General features: G+C 51.2%; 1 protein-coding gene across 1 annotated transcript in view; it reads right to left on the reverse strand.

Moving 5' to 3' along the window:
* SAFB (scaffold attachment factor B) overlaps positions 1–22,169 on the reverse strand; it is a 39,093-nt gene that overhangs the window by 859 nt on the left and 16,065 nt on the right. The window contains exons 3-19 of the mRNA XM_039247505.1: positions 21,211–21,275; positions 20,922–21,128; positions 17,765–17,827; positions 14,909–14,936; positions 13,457–13,967; positions 12,983–13,032; positions 11,844–11,938; positions 10,055–10,204; positions 9,895–9,977; positions 9,441–9,580; positions 9,208–9,296; positions 7,183–7,289; positions 4,441–4,731; positions 3,210–3,347; positions 2,949–2,991; positions 499–614; positions 168–274 (exon numbers count right to left, since the gene is read on the reverse strand). Coding sequence (XP_039103436.1) covers positions 168–274; positions 499–614; positions 2,949–2,991; positions 3,210–3,347; positions 4,441–4,731; positions 7,183–7,289; positions 9,208–9,296; positions 9,441–9,580; positions 9,895–9,977; positions 10,055–10,204; positions 11,844–11,938; positions 12,983–13,032; positions 13,457–13,967; positions 14,909–14,936; positions 17,765–17,827; positions 20,922–21,128; positions 21,211–21,275 — 2,283 coding nt within the window. The remainder of the gene's footprint in view (positions 1–167; positions 275–498; positions 615–2,948; positions 2,992–3,209; positions 3,348–4,440; positions 4,732–7,182; positions 7,290–9,207; positions 9,297–9,440; positions 9,581–9,894; positions 9,978–10,054; positions 10,205–11,843; positions 11,939–12,982; positions 13,033–13,456; positions 13,968–14,908; positions 14,937–17,764; positions 17,828–20,921; positions 21,129–21,210; positions 21,276–22,169) is intronic.

The following is a 22,169-nucleotide window of genomic DNA, read 5'->3' on the forward strand; positions in this document are numbered from 1 at the left end:
TCCAGCCAGAACAAGCAAGACCCCAAGGAGGGACAGCAGGGGAAGCTGTTCCCGCCCTCGAGAAGCAAGGAGATGAACAGAGACGGGAGTAAAGCAGGTGCAGCCTGAGCCTTCCAGATGCTTCTCCACACAGACAGACACGTCCCGGGCTGAGCGCTAGTCCTCACCTTGCCACCTCTTGTGGTCCCTGTCTACCATGCCTCCGTCAGCAGCGCCCTGCCACGCACGGTCGTCCTCTATTCTTCGGCCGTGGTCCCCCCATTCACGTCTGCCCCTTTGGAAAAGACACCTCTGACTCAGATTGCCTGTTTCCCGCACCTTCCAGAATAGCAGGCGTCATGGGTTCTGGAAGGCGGGTGCGACATTCTGTGTGCCTGGTCCCCAGCGCCCCCATCTGCACTCCTTCCCGAGACAGCGGGGCCTCAGCAAGACACGCCGATCCTGCTGGTGGCGTGGGAGCCCCGCGGGTGCTGCGGGGGGGGTGGGGGGGGCACGAACCTGGGCGGAGGAGGCAGTCCCCGGCCCTCGCTCATCCTCTTGTCCGAGCCGTAGCCCCACCCGTCACGGGAGTCCCGCCCATGGCGCTCTGGGCCTCCGTGGCGTTCGGGGTAATGCTAGACGGAAAGAGCCAGAACAGAAAGAAGGCTTCAGTATCAAGCTTGGATCCCAAGGCCTTTGGGCCAACAAGCCAATAACGACAATGACACTAACTCAGAAGAGCCGGCGAGTGTTCTACACATGGCCGTGTGGGTCGTGTGCCACAAAGGCCACCTCCCCTCGCATGACAGCCACGGACCTGAAGTCAGCTCGTGGACCGGTGAGGAAAACCGAAGAACCCAAAGACCAAAGGAAGAGAGTGAGGGCTGAGACCCACCCTAATCCAAACGGAGGGACTTCAGGCAGCGAAGGGGCCAAGTGGCCGCCCTGCGCCAGGGACAGCCAGCAGTGCACACGGACCCAGAGCTCCAGCCCCTCGGCACCTCCACCCTCCGGAGCAAAGCGGCCACCAGAGACCCTTTCCACAACCACCCCAGCCCCGGGGCCTCACCAGGCCAAGCACCACCAGCCACTCTGTGGCGCTGCCCGTGGAGAGCGCTGGCCTGGCCCAGGCCACACGAGTGTGTGGCCCTGCTCTACTTGTCAGCTGAAGGAAAGATGGAAGGGAAAGCCTGTCGTTCTAGGCAAAGCTGTTCTTAAGGAACAGCCATGACTCCGCCCTTCCCCCCCGAAGCCCGCACTGCTGCCGGAAGATCGCCCCGGGCTCTCAGGGAGCCGGCAAGGTGGCTTCGCCTCCACTACTGCTCTCGCGGTTCCACGAACCCTATCTGCAGCCCTGTGGTCTTTTGCTCGAAGATCACTTTCTAAGTGAGAAAAACTAGAAGGGAGTCCTGGTAATGAAGCCGCGTGGACGGATGTTCCGCCGCCCTGAGGCTGCACGTGTCCGAGCTTCTGCCCCCGCTAAGCCAGGAGCCCTGCAGGACCAGGGCCGGCTGCTGTTACGGGTGGGGGGGGGGCCGGCCACGTGGGCCCCACCTGCCTCCATGAGCCTTGCGCTCACACGTGTGTGCGGACACCTTCCTCCACGGACACCTCCCTCCACAACAGAAAAGTGAGGGGGGGGCGGCAGCCGTACAAGATGGACGGAACGCAGCGCTGTTCCTTCCAGGTGCAAAACCAAAAGGCACGGATGGGGTCCAGGAAAGCAGTGCCCGGCGGAGCAAGAGCTGCTAACACGAGGGCGCTAAAGTAATGCTTCTGTAAAGAACCTCCAGGACACACCAGCTTTTAAAAAAATTACAGCTCGTCATTCAGACTGCTTCCTTTCAACAAACGCAAATGTGATCTTTTCTGGACAGCCTTCTGAAGACACAGATGGACACTCGGCGCAAAGCCCATCTCAAGCTGTCCCTGGTTTTCCATAGGGGAGCCTCGCTCTTCTGCCCAGCAACCAGCCGGGGTAAGGGCTCAGCAGGACCCCGAAAGCCTGTGGTGTCCCCTCCTGTGTCCTGTGTCGCCGCCTGGGCCCAGAGCAGCACCGGCGTTATTACTAAGGGCGGCGCACCCAGAGAAAATGTCGGCCAGTAGCAGCCGGAAGAGAGCAGGCAGGGATCAGCAGCTGCACGTGAGGACCTGGGCCGGCCAGTGTAGACACAGCTGTCGACCCGGTTAGCCCCAACACCCTGAGCAGGGGACAGTGAGCGCCCTTACTTCACAGCTGGGAGACACACACTCAGATCAGGGCGGGCCCCGCTCTCCGGTTCCGCGTCCAGAGCCTGCACGTTTAACCACTGAGCCCCACTTCACCAAGGAGAACCGCCACGAGCGGCTGGAGACGGAGCTGATCCTCTGGGTCACCTCCAGGAAGAGAGGACAAAGCCGCGGGCGAGGACTACTCCAGAGGAGGCAGAGGACGCCCCCGACGGGGCCAGAACCGTACCGCCCGCAGCCTTGCCCTCAGGGAGCAAGGAGGGAGGGCAGCCAGAGCTGCGCTCGGCCAGGGAAGGACACTCACGGGTCACAGAGCAGTGGCTCTGCCCCACGCCACCCTGACCACAACCTTCCCGAAGGCCTGCCCTGCCCCCCGATATTCCAAGTAAACACTCTAAAGAGTCAGCACTCTTTGGAGGAAGTTCTTAATCTAAACGTAAGACCAGAAAAAGGAGAAAATGCAGCCTATTTTGTAACACGTCAGCCCCACGGAGCGTGGGCCCCCGGCCCCCCGTGTGCTCAGCTGTGCAGACGGTGACGACAGGGCCCCTCAGACTCGCCCACGGCTCTTGTTAGTACAGATACGGCATTTAGCTACTTTGTTATTCGGACGTGAGCAGACCCTCAGGGTCAAGGCCTGCACTCACTCTTTCTCCACCTAAGCTGAGGAGGGAGAAAGCATGGAGACAGGATCAATTTCATGGCAAAATCTGTGGCTACAACTCGAGTTTCTGACTCACCTGTCCTTCTCTTTCTCCCATCATGGATCTTGAACCTTCTCTCCTGAAAAAGGAAATTTAAATGACAACATAAAAAGAGAAAGACAGGTTGGTTAGACACGCACCCCCCCCAATAAAAAAACATTTTCTAAACCGAACCCAGGTAATTCATACCCCGAGGGTCTCAAAGCCCAGAAGAGCCAACCCTAGTTCTTTATCATTCAGAACAAGAGGAAAAGAGAACTCGTACAAACGGGCAGGGTCAGTGGGGGCCTGGCTGACCTGTCGACAGAGTGGTCAGGGTAGCGGCCCCGGTCCCTGTGGTCAAAGTCATGGAAGCGGTCCTGGCGGTTGAAATCAGAATGGTAGCGCTCATCCAGAGCAGCCCGCTTTGCTTCTGGCCAATAGGCATCATCTCGCCTGGAAAGGGAATAAAGAAGTAAATATAATTTCTCCTTCAAGTTCATGACCTTTGTGGAGCTGGCGAACCGAGCCCTGAAACTGTCCCTGGATCCTATCAGTCCACAGAGCTTCTTTGCTACAGGAGCTGAGAGGGGCTGGCAGGGTGACGTGTGATCCGACTGAAGGACCCCCCCCCTTCTATTCTGTCCGAGAAACCCCACTTGGCGCCAAAGAGAAGAGCTTTGGTTTCCCTACCAGGCGGGCACGCGGGGACACGTGCACACCTGCGGGTCGCCTCTGGGAATCACACACGGCCTCCATCTATCAGGACAGCAAGTGAGAGAGCCATGATCCCAAGCTCTCCTCAGTGCACTACCTCTTCTCCTCCAACACGGACTTGACCCAGCAGGTATCAGTGGGGGGGGACGCTGAGAAGCACTTGAAATACACTGCTTCAAAACTTTATGACCACAACGGACTCCCAGCAGCAGTATTTTACACAAAAGCATCAAAAGTCCTGAAACAGCTTGAAGGCCCTTGAAGAGAGTCTTGCTAGATATTACACGAGCACCATTAATCCACACGGTAGAGAGAGGAATACAAAATACACTTGGTTCTTCCCAAGTGGCAGTGCGTGCGGAAAAGCTGTGTCAGGTCAGTGCTGAGACTACTGGCCCGGACTCGCACCAGCAAGGACCGAAATCAGGCCTGCTTTTCGCTGGGGTTAGTGTTTGAGTGTTCGCAAGTCAAACAGTATGCCCAGGAATTAAAATCAGTATTAATGGAATGAACCAGAACACACTGCTACGATGACAAAACTTAAGTGCGGGCCTCAAGGACGCATCTTTTGGTCTCTGGTTGCCCACTCTGCACCTGACCCATATGGCTCTGGGTCTGCACTCCTTCCTCAGGAGTCTGGGCTAGGACTTGAACGTGAGGCTTTCTTAGGTGCACTATTCTACCCAACCACTTCCCCTGAGACGCCCTAACCATCTCCGGTGCCGGATGAACAAGAGGACATCAAATGGGGCCACGGATCTGGGGGACCATAACCCGATTCTAAAGGCCACAGGCCACTGCTGTGGTGGCGGCTAAGGGCCACCGGGCTCACCGGCCGTCCACGTCGTAGGGCCTCCGCACCGCAGGCCGCCGCTCCTGCTCGTAGCGCAGCTCCTGCTGCCGCCGCAGCTCCTCGCGCTCGCGGTGGATGCGCTCCTGCTCGCGCCGCCGCTCGTGCTCCACGTGCATGCGCTCGCGCTCCAGCCGCTCGCGCTCCATGCGCTCCCGCTCCAGGCGGTGCCGGTGGAAGGCCAGCCGCTCACGGGCAATCTCCAGCCGCTCGCGCTCCTCGCGCTCCCACTGAGCCTGCATGCGCTGCTCCCACTCGCTGCGCTCACGCACCCTGCAGGAGAGCAGCAGCTGCAGGCGCGCCGCCATCTGCGCGGAGCCGCCCCCCCCCGCCACGAGCCTCGGGCCCCGCAGGTGTAGGCGCGCGGCCGCAGGCGGGAACCAGAGGGGCGCGCGCACGAAGGGGACCTGCTGGGACAGGGGCTGAACCTCGTTTCCTGAAACCTTTTCTGCAGACCAACATCTGATGCCGTGAGATGGCCCATCAAAAATAAGAAACAGAACACGCTGTTCCCAGAAAATTCAGTCTCAGTTAAGACCATTCCTGGGGCACCCGGGGGGCTCAGTCCAGTAAGCGTCTGACTTCGGCTCAGGTCATGATCTCGCGGTTCATGGGTTCGAGCCCCGCGTCGGGCTCTGTGCTGACAGCTCAGAGCCTGGATGGAGCCTGGTTTGGGTTCTGTGTCTCTCTCTTTCTCTCTGACTCTCCCCTGCTCATGCTGTTTCCCTCTCTCACAGAAATAAATAAAAAAAAATTTCCTCCCAAAATGAGCTTCCATCAGCCCTACGGAATGGGGAGAACGCACTAGAACTGCAGCCCTGACAACAGTGAGAGGACAGTGCGGGCGAGGCTGTGCGGACCCTCCCACCACACCTGAGGGTGCGGCCAGCTCTTCTCTGAGGGACACCAACTGCACCCAGCGTGTCTCCTGCCAGTCTCTGTCCCCTTCACAGAAGACAGCTGCCACGCTGTCCCCTTCCCGCCTTTGCTACGCACTTGGAGACGCGTGCTTACGCCTGCAGAAATGCACACTCGCCTGCAGAAATGCACACTCGCCTCACCGTGCCGGCTCTGGGACAGAGTGGCTCCCGCCTCCTTGGTGACCCTCCCACACCCGCCTTTACAGACCGAGGGCAAGCATTCAGAAAGGGGCCCCCAAAGCAGACGGGCCACGGACCAGACAGGCAGCACCCAGAGGCAGAGGCCGTCTGACGGTCTCCAAATGTTCACGACCTCAAAAAACCGGACACTTATGGTGCACAAGGTCTTCCAGGGCAGGCCTGGGGCAGTGGCACTTCCAGGTTCGCGGCACTGGACTCGGCCACGCAGACCTCCGCGGGATCCCTCTCCAGGGGCCGCGCCCCGTCCCCGACGCCACAGGCGAGCGTGCACCCAACCAAAGTGGCAGATGTGAACCCAGGTCTCACTGCTCTTTCCACGCCGCCAGTGCCCTCATGAAGTCGCCCCTCGTCCCGCGGCGCCTGACCTGTGCCTTCTGTCAACTCGCCACTATCTGCTTTCCTAGCAGGTGCTTTCTGCCTCCTTACGATTACCTCTGTCCCCATCCCTCACGGATCTTTTATGTACAAAGCTTCATTTTCACTCAGTCAACCTCTCCTTCTGGCCCTCAAGTCCCGAATGTGCCCACTCCCGCTGTACACAGGGTCAGTGAGCTCTCACCGCTGTGTTCTGTCACCAGCTGACGGGGACTGTTTTGTCCCTAACGTGAGCTGCAGACCCAGAGGGCCGGTCAAAGAACATCCAGGTGACTGGAAGCTATTCTGGGGAGAGCCCATCCACTGTCCCTAGTGAGAAACGTCACTACGGACACATGAAGTCCCCACATGCACGCGCGTCGGCTCCGGGGCCCTGCGTGTCAGTCACTTCCACACCAGGGCCCTGTGGCCAGCGCCCGTCCCTTTGCAGAAGGAGGCTGTGAGCCTCGCCCCCTCTCCTCACTCTTACTCCAATTTTACGAACGCTGTTTGCTTTTTAAACTAGTTTAAGAATTGTTTCTAGCTAGGAAAGGCTGTCATTCAGTGCGCTTAATACCACTTGTGTTTAGTTTTTTAAATTTCTGGAGACATTTTCTTTTTTTTTTTTTAAATTTTTTTTAATGTTTTTTTAAATTTATTTCTAGGAGAGAGAAAGAGAGAGACAGCATGAGCAGGGGAGGGTCAGAGAGAGAGGGAGTCACAGACTCTGAAACAGGCTCCAGGCTCTGAGCTGGCAGGCAGTCAGCACAGAGCCCGACGTGGGGCTCGAACCCACGAACCGTGAGATCATGACCTAAGCGAAAGTCGGACGCTTAACCGACTAAGCCACCCAGGCGCCCCTCTGGAGACATTTTCTTTAGCTATTTTGAGGATGAGGACCTCTCCGCTCTCTCCCTGCATATGTCCCACTGTTTTCTCCCCCTTCCCGCCGCTCTGGGGCACACTGGGTAAGCTAACCAGCACTACTGCATGAGGAGAGCATTCCAACTCCCCGCCATTACCTTCCAGAATCGTCAAGAAGAGACGGGCCTATCTGCATGAGAAGATCATTTGAAAATAACCACAGGATGAAAGTCAGAGCACAGCAAGTCTACTGAAAGCCAAAGGAGCAACTAGGTTTAAAGCAACATTCCGCCCGCAGAGGCCTCTGAAAATATGCCCCTACGACATGGTTCTGAATAGTCCAGAGATAGAAGCAAACCAGGAACACTGCTGGACACAGACTCACCTACGGGACTCGGAGTCTCTCGACTTCCGAGGCTCTTTGACTTTATCAAAGGACACGACAGACCGCTTCTCTCTGCTGGCCGATTTGCGATCCTGGCTCTTGGAAACCTGGTTAACCAAAAAACATCCAGAAGTTAAGGAAGAAATGACAGCAGGAAGACTCAGGCGAGTCCACACCTAAGCAACCAACACAAAGACTGGAAATGAACCTTAACGTTTAATGGGATACCCGGCCAACAGGGTGTTCCCTCCTAAGAAATTTCATGTTTTCCCGATCATACTTAAAATCAAACCTCATCATCACGCAAAATATGATCTAATGAGAACCTTCAACAGGGTCAAAATGGAGATATTAACCCCCTAAAACGTTTTATATGAAAAAACCAATTTCTTAAAAAAACTTATTTGCTTAAGAAGGGCTGCAAGCAGGGGAGGAGCAGAGAGAGAGGGAGAGAGTCCAAATGGGCTCGATTCCACAAACTGAGATCATGACCTGAGCTGAAACCAAGAGTCAGATACTCAACCGGCCAAGCCACCCAGGTGCCCCAAACCAGTTTTTTCAATACCTGGTCTTCTGCATCCAAAATAAACTCCTTACTCCCAACTCATTACTCTTGTCCTTTCCCTTCCTATTAAACATGCAGTGAGTGCCCAGCCACGGCTGCCTCTAGTAGAGCAGGATTCCTGATTTGTGTGACTGCATTATTTTTATGAGATTTACCCATCTCAGCCCTGGGACTCATACTTCCATTTTGCCATTTTCCACCCATTTTATATCAAATAAATTTAGAAGAGGTCACATGCATTATAACACCTCCACACATAAGCACACTGAAAGCTTCCAGAACTGAAACACTGGCTTGCAAGAACTTCAACGGTTTGCTATCTTGCAGCACAGGGTGACACTGTCCAGGTGACAGTTCCCTGGTAAGGCAGTCACTGTGCCCAGACCATGCCCACTGTGGTTTCCGCCCAACACCTGCTTTCCTCTTAGAAGTCAGGGCTTTTGCTACGTACCCAGCAGAGGCCTATGTACCCGGCCCAATAGCAACCTTGGGTGCTGACGCTCTCATAGGCTCTTGGGCTTCCCGGGCAGGAGCATCGGTCACGCGAAGGGGAGGGCATGGGGAGACCGCACAAGTCCTCTGCGGTCTCTGCCGTGTGTCTCTACCCCGCCCCCCAGGCTGCGCATCCTTACGGCACCACTGCAGCCAGTGTTAGCTGCAAGGACCATCGCAGGCCAAGCCCAGTGGTCCTCAGGGGGAACTGCTGAATGTGGGTGGTCTTAGGACCCTGGCCCCGTATCTATCCAAGTTGCAAGACCCCCAAATTGAAGTTAGGGTCATCGACAGCTGCCTAAGCCCTACCAGCAGGCAGAGTGAGATGGAAAGAACCAAAGACTGGTACTTTGTGAACTGTGTTCTCCGGAGCATCTGAGAGAAGAAAGAATATGGGACCGAGCCAAAGTGGAGACCCAACTCAGAGGCATGAAACACCGGCTGGGTGACATAGGAGTTAAGGAACGTGTGATGGAGAGCTGCCAAAACTTTCGAGGGAGACCATGAAAATGGCCAGCTACATGCAGATCCAGGAAGAAAAAAAAAAGCCAACTAGTCCCATATCTTAATTTTACACGATAGTGCTCTAACCCTAAAGCTATGGAGCCTTCACACTTGAATTTTAAAATTAGCTTTAGATAATAAAAAAACACAAATTCTCATCAAAGTAAAACTACGTATAAACAAAAGCTTTTAAAACTCTCTCCATTTTTTTGGGGCAATAGGGCGTACGTATCAGTCCTTTAGCATCTGACCCTTGATTTCAGCTCAGGTCACGATCTCATGTTTTGGGAGTTTGAGCCCTGTGTTGGGCTCCGTGCAGATAGGATAGAGCCTGACTGGGATTCTCTGCCCCTCCCCTGCCCTCTATCTCTCAAAAATAAGTAATCTTTAAGAAAGAATAAAAAATTTTTAAAAATAAAAGTGATTAAAACACTAAAAACCCTAATTAAAAATTTCATACTCACTCTCTCTTTGGATCCTGAGGTCTTGACACTAATAACAGGCACCCCTTTAGACTTATCCATCACTACGGTCCGCTCAGTTCCTCGACTTCCTACAGGAAGAAAGGAGTCATGTAAGGTAAACAAAAAAACACCCAGATTAGGAAAAAAAAGAACTTCTCTCTGACTGCTAAGAGCAAACCACAAAGCACACCAGCCAGGAACAGGACACAAGGTGACATCTCCAGTGACAATACCTGATTTTGTGGTTCGAGATCGCTCTGACGGGCCAGGTTTCTGATCGTCTTGATCTTTACTCTTTTCTCCACTTGCATCTTCACCCTTCTTAATGTCCTCTTTTCTATCAGCTTTATCTTCCCTCTTAAGGTTCGCAGATCTATAAATAACATCCCAGAACACATACGCAGGTCAGATCCAATGTTTAGGAAGCAGAGCAGCCACGACGAGACTCTTGCAGGGAGTGCCACGTGACCAGGAGGCTGCCGGGGAAGCGTCAGTGGGACGAGGCTCGACGAGGCGAGCCACCTGCTCTCCCCAAGCACCCCTGCAAGAGGGGCTGAAGGAAGGAATCCTCTTGGAGAGCCACTGAAGGTGAAACACCGAACATAAAACCTGTCTATGGAAAACGAGCGGGATGCGCACTGGAGAAAAGGCCGTCGTGGCCACGATTCCCTCCGAGAAGAGCAGTACCTGTCGCCGGTGCTGGACTTCTCCTTCTTCCCCTCAGTCTCTCTCTTCTCAGAAGTTTTCTTCCCAGTAGGTTCATTTTTTGCCTGAAAAAAAGAATCAAGTACAAGTATTATCTCATTTCCTAAAAGAGTCACATCCCGGTAAGAAAACCACCACTTACTTTTTCCACAGAGATCATCTTCCCATGGAGCTCTGTTTTGTGCAGGTGATTAATGCATTTTGTGGCCTCTTCTGCTGTGGACATTGTAACAAAGCCATAGCAGCGAGCTCCGGGACTCCGGGCATTTGTGACAACCTTAGCACCCACCACCTCAAAGGAAAGCACATGAACAGGGCTCAGTCACGAAGGACCCGCTCACAGACCCTGACACCCACCACGTGAAACGCACAGGGCATCACTGTTTGCGCCGCTTTCCTCTGATGCACGAGTCCTGGCACCCACCCTGGGATGAGGACTGTAGGGGACGCCCTGTCACCCGGTGCCTGACAAGAGGCACATGACAACCAGGGAGGACGGCCGATGCTACTGCCTCACTGCGACGACCCTGCAGAGCCGCCCCAGTTCCCGCGTCCCCTCTGGGGATCGGACCCCAGGCAGCATTCCGTTAGCCGTGTGGGCAGTGAGGCAGGACCGCAGGTGTGCACGTGGACCCCCCCTGACTGAGCAACGACAAAGTTCTGTACGAGAGCTTTCTGGCATCAGAGGCACATCTCGGCACACTACTTCCTCCTCCCAGTGACTCTGGCAGGCTGAAGGGAGGCGCTCTGGCTCAGGGGAAGTGGCACGTAAGCCAGCATTCACCCTGAGTAAGCCACATGGACACTCAGGGAGTTTCTGGGTGGGCTGCCCCCTGCTCAAGGACACTGAGCCTACAATGAGCCCAAGACACTGCAGGCTCCAAGGTGACATGTCCCTGTTGAGAGACGGGGACCCACGTGGGCCACACTGGGATCGTGAAAGGGCCTGCCCTGTATCCCGAGGCCCAGGGAATCAATCACTCGTTATTTCTACAACCCTGTCATATTTAATCTCATTCTTTTTAGATCTCAGACATCAATAACCAACGTAAACACTATTGTTTTCTTTGCTATAAACTGTTGAACCCTTACTGTAAACAGAGGCCTGTGCTAAGTCTCACTTTGGTTTGCCCCAAACGCTACTCTGAGCAAGCAGCCCTGGATGCAGCAGTTTCTTTGGGAGGGGACTCTAGAAAGCAAATGGGGAGGTGGTGAAAAAGAGAAGGGAAGAGAGCTAACACAGGTACTCTCATCAAACACGGAACTGCGGGGTGCATCTATCCATCACTGCCACAGTTCTGGGGCTGAGCAGGGAAGGAAGGAAGGCAGGCAGAGGAAGAGTGGCCAGAGCCGCCCTGGCTGCGGGTGAAACCAGGTGGGCTGAGGGTCACCGGCGGCTACAGGGACCATCTTAAGGAGTCACCACCGCTGAGGGCCCACCAGCAAACAGGAGCCCACACAGGGGAAGTGACGTGCCCCTGGCCACACGACTGAGCAGCAGAGCTGGGCCCACAGCCGCCCAGACCGGTCTGACCCTAAAGGCCCTGTTCACAACCCCCTCTACAGCCTCACTCACATCCTACAATCACCATCTCACAGGGGTGCTGACAGCATCTCCCCACCCCGCCCTTTGCCACCATCCCTGAAGTTGAAGACTCACTACCATAGAAACAGATTTAGAAAATCCTCTAAGATCTAAGTGGTGGCAGTGGGGCCGGAAAAAATGGAGAAAAACTGCTGAGCAGGCGTGGGGTCTAGGAGCTTCCACCCCTCGCCCCCTAGCAGCAGAGGGACGCACCCTCCACAGACCCCGAAAAAGGGAACGGTGTCGTTCACAGCAGTCCCTGGGAGGGGACGGTAATCGGGGCGTGAAGGCCATACTACGTTGGCCTAAAAACATTTTCTCTCCTCCAGATGACCCCCGGTCTTACCTTCCCATATTTGCTGAAAAGATTCTTCAAATCTGTAGCTCTGGTGGTAGAAGAGAGTCCACTAACCCAGAAATTTCTACCACAACTGCTACGACCTATTTCAAAAGAAAAGTCTGGTCAAAACCAACACACTCACAAGATCCTGAGTTTTAAAGACCGAGGTCATTTCAAGGCAGACACTTTCCCCACGTCTCCCAGAAGCCAGCACAACCCAGGCCAGCTAAGGCAGGAGGGCCTGCCCCGTCCTCACACAACCCTGGGAAACGCACAGCAGGCTCACCAGGGTGTGAGCAATGCTGCGAGATTTTTTTTTTTTTAAATAATGTTTTATGTATTTCTGAGACAGAGAGAGAAAGAGCATGAGCAGGGGAGGGGCAGAGAGGGAGGGAGACACAGATCTGAAACAGGCTCCAGGCTCTGAGCTGGCTGTTAGCACAGAGCCCCACGCACCATGAGATCATGACCTGAGGTGAAGTCGCACACTTAACCAACAGAGCCACCCAAGCGCCCCAGCGATGCCACTTTAATAACAGTGGGCCAGGGGCTTTTAGGAACATGGGAGGCAGGTTTACTCAAAAGTCACCAAATGGCAGTAGGCAGCCCAGTGGGGTGGCTTCTGAACATAAAATGGCTGCTATCAAGATGAACCCAATCCAGATAGATGCTTCTCCTTCTTACCACTTATGCCTCATCTGTATTCTTTCTAGGCTCTAAGAAGAAATCTGAACCAACAAAATGTCTTCTCCACTAGCGATTTTAATAGAGAGCTAAGGTGTTGATAAATCTGAAGTACCAGCCAACCCCAAGGTATCTGAAACCAGAACGCTTCTCCCCATTTACAAGTAGCACTGAGATTAAGGAATCTGCCAATCAGAGGGTCAGTCAGGACCGATGAGCTCAGAATGCTCCCGCGAAAACCAGGGTCTGCTTGAAATCGATATGTCAACCCTGAGGACCTGGCCTGCTCCCTACAACCCAGAGGCTGCAGAAAGAGTAGCAGAGGAGTGCAAAAGGCTTCACAAAAGGTTCGAAGGCACGTCTGGGAAAGAAACGCGGTGAGCAGTGAACCAGGACCAGACACCCCGCTGCGGCCAGGGCCCTGCATGCTCCACGAGACAGGTGTCACCCCAGTGACCTACCCTTTTCCTCTTTGGAAAGCCTTTTTGTATCCGAGTCATCTTCGACAGAACTAGAGACAAAAGATAATGTCACTCCAGAGGGAAGCAGCAGAGAGGAAACAAACTCAAAATTATAAACCACGTGCTGAGGTTGCATACCTACCCGAAATTTAGTTCTGAAAAAATGATACCCCGACAAACTTGTATTGGAAATCTGACCTAACCATAAGATTTCAGACCCACAGGAGTTAATTAATTCTGCTGGGCTAGAGATAATTAGGAAGAATTAAAGAAAACAACCATGATAGGTTGAGAAAAGAAAAAAAGATTATGTAATCAGTTTAAAATAAACAAAGAGAAATAAAACATTGCTTAGAAGTAAACTACAATTGCATCAGTCTGGCTGGCCAATTGCAGAAAAAACAGCTTATGTGTGTCATTAAATGACCAATGGAAAGGAGATAGCGTCTGGTCTAAAACTGAGAAAAAACAAACCTCATTTTCTGATCAGCGCCCTCACTGGCTGAGGACTCTTTAGGAGCCGGAGGGACTTCATTACAAGCTTCAAAAGCAAACTTCTTCACGTCTTCTTTGCTATCTCTGGGGTCTGGGCTTGAGGCTTCCGGGGGCGCTTCCGCGACCTCCTCGCTAGAGGCTTCCGCGTGCTCTGAGGCTTTACTACTCTGCTCAACTGGCTCCTCTAGCCCTACAGGCTCACAGTCCGGCCGCGCGCCATCGCCTGGCTGCTCCACGGGCTCCCTTTTCACTACCGCTAACAGGGTGTCTGCCCTGCTCGCCTGAGCTTGTGCCGTTGACTCGCTGGCCAAATCTAAATCACCCTCCTCCGGGTGGGCGCTGCCAAAAAGGTCCTCTTCCTCCGCAAGCTTTCTGTCTGGCCCCACGCTACTTGTATCCTGTGCAAAGGGCTGCTCCAGCTCGGAACCTTCTTCTTTTACTGGCTCAGATTTACAAGTTTCCCCCAAAATGTCGAGTATTTTCTCATTTTCTACGGATTTAACAGGAATAGAATGGCACAAGGTTTAATTACCAGGGAAATAAAGCAATCACAAATGCGGAACTGGCACGGCCGCCACACTAACACGAAGAGAACCGCTAGCTACACAGAGATTGGAAAACCCGCGGGTACACAAAGTGACACTCGTTACACTACCTGCGCTCCGACCGACTGCTACGGTAAGCCGCTACGCTACACGGGAGAGAAAAGCATCCCAGAGATTTAACCCCCAAAACCTTCTGGCTGATTCTTGACAGTCTTCATTCTGTCGTCGTTAACATAGAACTCTTCCAAATTTAGCTTCCAAAGTCCAAGTTGCATAACTGAATGTATCACCATTCACTGAACAGCTCAATTTCCAAATTTCTTTGAATTTCTTTTAACAGAACAGTCCAACATGAAAACCAGAATCTCTTCCATCGGTGCTCTGAGAGATTTGCAGTCCAGAAAGTGAACGGTATTTGTTTGGAATTCTCATGAAGAAACTCTTTCCTCTTCTGGAATCCAGTTATGTCTCAATGTTTTAAAATGCATCTCCCTACAGCTACCTGCACTGCCTGAATTAAAAACCACAAAGTTAAGACACTGCCCAATATCACAAGATCTGTTTTGTGGGGCGCAGAGGTCATTAGCCCTTGAGAGGCATGCAAACTCTTTCTACGTACATTTAAATGCCATTCACATTTAAAAAGGCAGGAGATAGTCTCATCTCACCAATAGTTTGTAAAATGAGAAGTCAGCCACTTTCACAGATCTGGTGATATGGCTGGGTTTCCAATCTCTATGATCCTGGTATGTTCTGGATCGTAAACCTTTAGAACAATGTACACTACAGTAAGGCAACTTTTTAAAATTAAAGAATTTAAATTAGAGAAGGTGGAAAGCTAGAATGGTTCCAAACCCCCGCTGGTAAGTTTTTCATTTAACAGTACCTGGCTCCAAGGATGGCTCTTCAATTTCCTGCAACAAAAAACATAAATAAGATTGTGCCAGATGAACGCAACCTAGTCCATTTACACTGGAAACTGTAACTAAGAGGGGATTTCTAAAGTACACGCTGGGAAACTGACACAGCAGGCGGAGAACCTGCTCACACCTTCAGGAAAGAGCCCGCACTCGGACACTCCACCTCCTCCACCTCCGCCCCCAGGCCCCCATTCCAGGCTGCTCTCCAGGAGCCTGGGCCCTGGTGGCAGCTACTGTCCTGTTGCCTGGTTTTCCCGGCGCCTGGCAATGTTATCCCCTTCAGTGGTGATGACCTCCTCACAGGCTTGTCTGAGGCCCTAGACTGAACTCTTAAAAGCCAAAAGAACAGTGTTTTTACCTACTTTTAGTGGGTAATAGAATGCCTGACATTTCACTCAATGTAGCATTAATTTCTAAAAATTCAAGAGGGAGGGAACACAGGTACAGGTGGTTTGCCCTCTGTTCTTAGTCCACATGTCCCTGCCACCTGCCTGTCACCTGAGTGCCCTCCAGGGTTATGCGCTACTCCTCCCCCCGTATCTTTTCCAACCAACGCTGCCACTGGGTCACCTCTAATTCCTAAATATCCTCCAAGCCCTTCCCGGGCAGCCCCGTCCATCCAGACCACTGCTATTCCTCACCCACAGTAGCGTCTGGATTTCCTCTCCCTTCCCCACCCGCTGCACTTCGCCGCCACGGGGAGCAGCACATGGTTCCTGTGTGGCCTAACGTCTTCAGCAATGGTCCCCCCCATCGCTCTCCCGACAGGTCCACGTGTACCCCCAGGTGAGTCCTACGGTCCCTCAGCACTGAGCCCAGGGCCCGTCCTCCTCGTAGAATGGCTCCTCCTAGCACCTTCAGAGGCTGCTCACTACAGAAGAGCCCTTCTCTCAATACGTGCTCCTCCTCACCAACATTCCCTCTGCGTAAGGCCCAGGATTCTGGAATTCCAGGCAATACTGAAGCACTGACTAGGTTCCAGGCACAGGTGTAAGCACCTTACACACACGCGCGAATCATCAGATAGCCCTAACAGATTAGTACTATTAGTACCAGCCTTCTTGTCACAGACTGGGAGACTGGCACAGAGTAACTGACAAACGTCCTCAAGGACACACAGCACAGCCGCGATCTAAGCAATAGCTGTGAGTGGGAGTCCACCAAGCCCCAGCCTCTGCCCAACCCTGCTGAAGTACATCCCCCCGCGAGGAAGGGCTCCAGGAGGATGGTGACCACCCTGCCTTCTCATGCATCTCCGTGCGCACACCTGACACGCGCTTGTGGGATGGAGGGGAACTTCCACCGGGAACCAGCCTGCCCTTCACAAAGGCACTGGGAAACTGCCCACTTCTCTGTTTCGTTGTATGCATTTTTTTCACACAACATACCCCACTCTGGGAATTAACCCTACAACTAAAGCCAAAGATAATTTTAGACACAATTCTCTCCTTAACTTTCTCCAGAAAGAAATGAATATATCCCTATTTGTCTCTGGAAGGGTTTATATATTCTCCACTTTAACACAGGAGTCTCTCCAACCCCCCCTCCAAAAAAACACTAGAGAAAATGACAAGACCTGGCTCCTCTTTCCCTTTCGGAGTCAGGAAATGGGCAGGGGGCGCCTGGGTGGCTCAGTCGGTTAAGCGTCCGACTTTCACTTAGATCATGATCTCGCGGTTGGTGGGTTCGAGCCCCCCGTCGGGCTCTGTGCTGACTGCCAGCTCAGAGCCTGGAGCCTGTTTCAGAGTCTGTCACTCCCTCTCTCTCTGACCCTCCCCTGATCACGCTGTCTCTCTCTCTCCTAGAAATAAATAAAACATTAAAAAAAAAAAAAAAAAAAGGAAATGGGCGGTGACTTTGCAGCTGGAGGGAGAGACCAGGCCCAAAGGTCAACTGGGCTCCGCCACGCTTTCTCGAGGTTTGCACCCTCCTTGCAGTTGGGCTTCTGACCTGCCAGTAAGCAGCCCCGCCCCTGCCTGGCAGAAGTACATGGGGATCAGGTCTGAAAGACGATTTCTGATTAAGCAGTACAGGTGAACAAAAAGCTACAACAACAACAACCAAAAAAACCCCAAAAAACAAAAACAAAGACCGGCATAAACTGACTATGTTTTTACTTTCTTGCAAAATTTTCCAACGAAAATCAGATAGCTATCCAGGTAAGTTTATTCCAGCAGTTTTTATCTAGGCAGGCCTGCTGAAAAATTAAAAGGAAACTCGAGAGCCACATTTATGTGAATCCTACCTGAAAGTCAGTCCACATCTCATTTGTTCTCATCTAAGATTTAATATTTATACAGATGATACAGTGAAGATGATACAGTCATCAGAGAAATCTATGCATTTCCTGCGAGAAAATCCCCAAAGACGGAACCAGAACCCAAGGTTCCACCCTTCCCAGCTGTTACATCAATGCGCGGGCCACCCCACCCTCCTGCATCTCCCTCTGGCCCCCAGAGTCTCTCCTAGGGAGGGAGTGCTCCCCTCGGCCCCCGCCAACATCTCACCTAACAGAGGACGCCACCCAACAAATCAGACAGGCAGTCTTCCCCCAGCAAGAACACCAACAAGGCCTTCCCCACACAGGCCCTCCTCTCGGCTGTGCGGAAGCCACGGTGCTCGAAGGGGAAGCAAAGACAAGTACTTTGCAACAGGCACATTGTATTTGAGGAAAGTGGAAAGTAAAACCCTCTCTAAAGATGCCAAAGAGCCAAACAAACCTCACAGGGACTTTTATTTAGGAGCGCCATACAACGTCTGAAGTGGTTTCCAGAAATGGTAGTCTAACCTTGGATTCTAAAATTATGAGACATACAATTTACCTGCAATATAGTGAAGTCAGATGATGAAGTATCTAAATTGTTTAGAGTTTCTTTGTCCTCTATCTGTAAAACAAATGAGAACACAGCTTATAACGTCAATATAGGTTAACACAATGGTACATACACACAATGAAAAATAACAGCCATGAAAATCACTTGTGACACAGTGCAGGAATCAAAACAACATTATAGTTTGACTTCACGTTGGTTTAAAGAAATGTTCCAAGCGTATATATCTGCAGACAGACTGTGAAACCCACTAAAACGGTATCAGTGGGGATTTTAAGATGCAAGCCAAAGAAAAAAAGACAGTAACTTTCAGCAAAAAGAGATTAAAATGAGGTAGTCTACCCAAGTTTGGGGGCTGCTCTCCCATGAACAACATCTGGAATCAGACTGCAGAACGGATTCACAGATTTCTGGGGGCGCCACTGCTCCAAGCCTGAATGCGACTGCTACCGCGCCTGCTGCCCGCGGCCCCGAGGTGGCTCTGGACCAGACTGGGATGGACCACTCGAGTACCTGACTTGGAGCCTCCTCGATCTCCATAGTGGAATGTGGGGACAGGAACAAAGGACCGCAGAGTCAGGTGGCCCAGAGGAGCCTCTGCTGAGGAAGAATGACTGGTGTGCTGACCTTCTATTCTAAAAGGTGGACCCTGCCCAATAAGGTGGGAGTTCCCCAAACACCTAACGGAGGTTCACAAAAGTACTGTTGTGTGAAGCAAAATAATTTTAACAGCTTGTCATAATGCCCCAAGCTGGTTGTATTTTAGGGAGGTAGATAAGGTTTCAGGTATTTGAAAAAGAACGCGTATGGCTATTACGTTTCTCTGGCTAGGAAGCCACCCTTGCACCACTCCTTCCTTCCCGACGCAATTGTCTTCAGATGGTCCGTGCATGCTCACAAGAGTGCAAGCCCATGTGTCCTTTCCCGGTCCACACAAGGGCGGCATATGGCCCTGCCATATCTTCACTTCCCTCTTGGAGACCGTTTTAGTTCATATAAACCTACTTACTTCGTGTACATGGTTACATTAAAAGTACTAACTGTAATCGTGGAAGGGGTGATAAGCTTTCACACCGACGACAGCTCTGGCCCTACGGTGCGGCTACATGCTGGGCACTGCTCTAACCAGCTTCAGCAGACCTGGCCTGTCAAGCACCAGCTGGTGAATACCTGAGACTTTGTAGGTCAGATGGTCTTTGTCATGACTGTTCTACTGTACTGTCGGAGAAATCAATCACAGAATTTTGTCCCCAATAGGAGTGGCCATGTTTCAACAGATCTCTGGCCAGTCTGATGACTGTGGATCTAAGCTAGTAAGATACATTCATCTTGGGCGCCTGGGTGGCTTAGTCAGTTAAGCGTCCGACTTTCGCTTAGGTCATGATCTCGCGGTTCGTGGGTTCAAGCCCCGCGTCGGGCTCTGTGCTGACTGCCAGCTCAGAGCCTGGAGCCTGTTTCAGAGTCTGTGACTCCCTCTCTCTCTGACCCTCCCCTGCTCACGCTGTCTCTCTCTCTCTCTCCCCTAGAAATAAATAAAACATTAAAAAAATTAAAAAAAAAAAAAAAGGGGGCGCCTGGGTGGCTTAGTCGGTTAAGCGTCCGACTTTCGCTCAGGTCATGATCTCGCGGTTCGTGGGTTCGGGCCCCGCGTCGGGCTCTGTGCTGACTGCCAGCTCAGAGCCTGGAGCCTGTTTCAGTCTGTGACTCCCTCTCTCTCTGACCCTTCCCTGCTCACGCTGTCTCTCTCTCTCCTAGAAATAAATAAAAATATTAAAAAAAAAAAAAAAAAAAAGATACATTCATCCTTTCAGGCTTCTCCAAACCAATTATTTTCACAAGTGAGGTGCAGTGACGTTAGCCAACCTGCCAAAGGTCACGCAGTGGCAGATCTCTAATGAACGGTCTTAATTTTTAAGCTATACTACTTCCATTAATCGTAATTATTTAACCATCACTGGCAGACATTTAGGATGTTTCCAGGCTTTTGTGACTGAATGATTTTCTAATCAGAGAGAAAAACCAACTTTAAGAAGCAGCAGCTAATAAGGAAGGGTATGTACATCATGTCACTGCTCTAGCATTTGGGGTACTTCTGAGGAAAGCCAGTGAATGAGGCTCACACCAAAAACTAAAATTACACACCCTATTTGTATCAAAATGAGAGTCATTTCTCAAAATCACACTCTCCATTCAAAGAAGAGTCTGCTACCTCTAAGGATACTCAGAATCCGTTCCAAGAGAAAATGCAGAAACCTTCTGAGGAACGGCAGAAAGCAGCTGCACAAGCAGAGAACAGGGGCTCCTCCCCTCAGGGTGGCTCGGGAAGCGCCCACCAGAAGAGATCTGAGAACCACTGTGGGAACAAAGTGCCTCCCAGGAACCCTCACATAAGGATTCCTACCGAGATGCCTAACAGCTTCTAATTTCTACCGCCTTTTCCGTCTACCCAACAAACATCCATCCTCACAGAAATAAAATAATCTAGAATAAATTTTTCGCACCAAGTCAACACAGTATAGGATTAAGTAAACGGACTCTGCAATCAGCCTGATCTTCTTATTCTCTTGGGGCTGTGTGTTGTCTGGAGATCTTTCTTTACCTCTCTACTCTCCAATTTCCTCAAGCAGAAAATAGGCAAAACATCATCTATGTATGTCCTAATCAAAAGGATTAAAGGACATCATGCCTAATGCTTGGCAGACAAAATTCAATAAAAATATCCATTACGACTGTATTATAATTTGAATTGTTTCTAATGTGAAAAAAACTAAGGCTTAAAAAAGTCAAAACTTATAAAGGGTGACTAGAACGAGGGTACCAAACGGTTCTTTACCTTCAACCTGTAGTTTGGAATTCTCAAGGCTTCCGAACCCTATCACCACAGACCAACCTCCTATAATAGGAAGGTCTTGAGGAGTGTCCCCGAAAGGTTACCACTGCATCATGCATGTACTGGCGTACCTCACCAAGACACTACTTCTCCAAGCAAAGTGTCTTCTCAGAACTGTCTGAATTTTACACGTGAACAGATGGACCAGCTCTAAAGAGACCCAATTCCAAACATAAACCTTATCATCGTGCATCATGATATTTGAGGAACTGACGACTCGTGGTACATCCTAGAGAGAGACACTGCCGAGTTACCTACAGCATGTTCTTGAAGCTGCTCAGGAAGGTCTTTCATTTCGCCCTCGACTAGCTCTCTACTATCAGACAGGGACTCTGGGAGGTTATCCGCATCATCGTCTTCTACACAATCTGCAACACTTCCATTATCGATTTCTGCTTCATCCAACACACTGATATCCATCATGTCGATGTCCTGCAAGTTCTCCAAACTGGTCTCAACATCCTCCTGCAACAAAACAAAATAGAACCATCACATGACTGCCACAGGCCAATCCGCCAAAGTGATTCACTAGCAAGGTTGCACATACCTGTCCATCCCCAGAGTTTTCCTCCAGTCCATTGTCTTCCACACCCTCTTCTTCTGGTTTACGTCCTGGAGAGAAGGATTTACACCATGAGATCAGGGACATCTATATTCCAAAAGCAGTTAACTTTTATAGGCCCAAAGCACTGCAGAAGGAGACCCCAACACTGTGGCACTTGCCAACGTAGGGATGGTAATCCTGGAAGGTAACTAACACCATTTGGGCCTGGACAGCTTGCTCCCACCCAAAGCAGAAGAGATCTGTTCTCAACAAGTGGCTGTGCGAGTGTGAGGAGCTGGAAATGAGTACATAGTAAGGTCGGGGCAGATCAGACCTGCTTTAAGGCCTGGCCTCCATGTCTAGTGGCTTTGGCTATGAGAAAAGAGTATTTTATATAGTGTGCTGCTTTTTAGTTAAAAAAAAAAAAAAACAAACACTGAGCGTATTTTCCTACAGAAACTGACACCAAACAATATAAATAAGCAAAAAGAAAAACCATACATAATTTTACCACCTGGAGTTAGTCACCATGTTATCATACATTTACATACATAGACATCCTCCTCTATTGTTACCTACATACACGTATGATGTTTATACAAATGGCACTGTATGGTCATTCTGTGATCTTGTCACTTAGTATCTGATGAACATATTTCTATATTCTTTAATGGTATCATCTAGAGATACCACCATTGATCTAACTAATACAGATAGAAATTCAAGAAAACGCTTATAAGGGTGCCTGGGTGGCTCAGTTGGTTGGGCGTCTGACTTTGACTCAGGTCATCATCTCATGGTCTGTGGGTTCAAGCCCCACATCAGGCTCTGCACTGACAGCTCAGAGCCTGGAACCTGCTCCAGAATATGTCTCTCTCTCTCTCTCTCTCTCTCTGCTCCTCCGCCACTCATGCTGTCTCTCATAAACTTAAAAAAAAAAAAAAAAAAAAAAAGCTTATAAA

Source organism: Hyaena hyaena, unplaced genomic scaffold, assembly GCF_003009895.1.
Source record: "Hyaena hyaena isolate Hyena2069 unplaced genomic scaffold, ASM300989v1 scaffold_296, whole genome shotgun sequence".
NCBI lineage: Eukaryota > Metazoa > Chordata > Mammalia > Carnivora > Hyaenidae > Hyaena > Hyaena hyaena.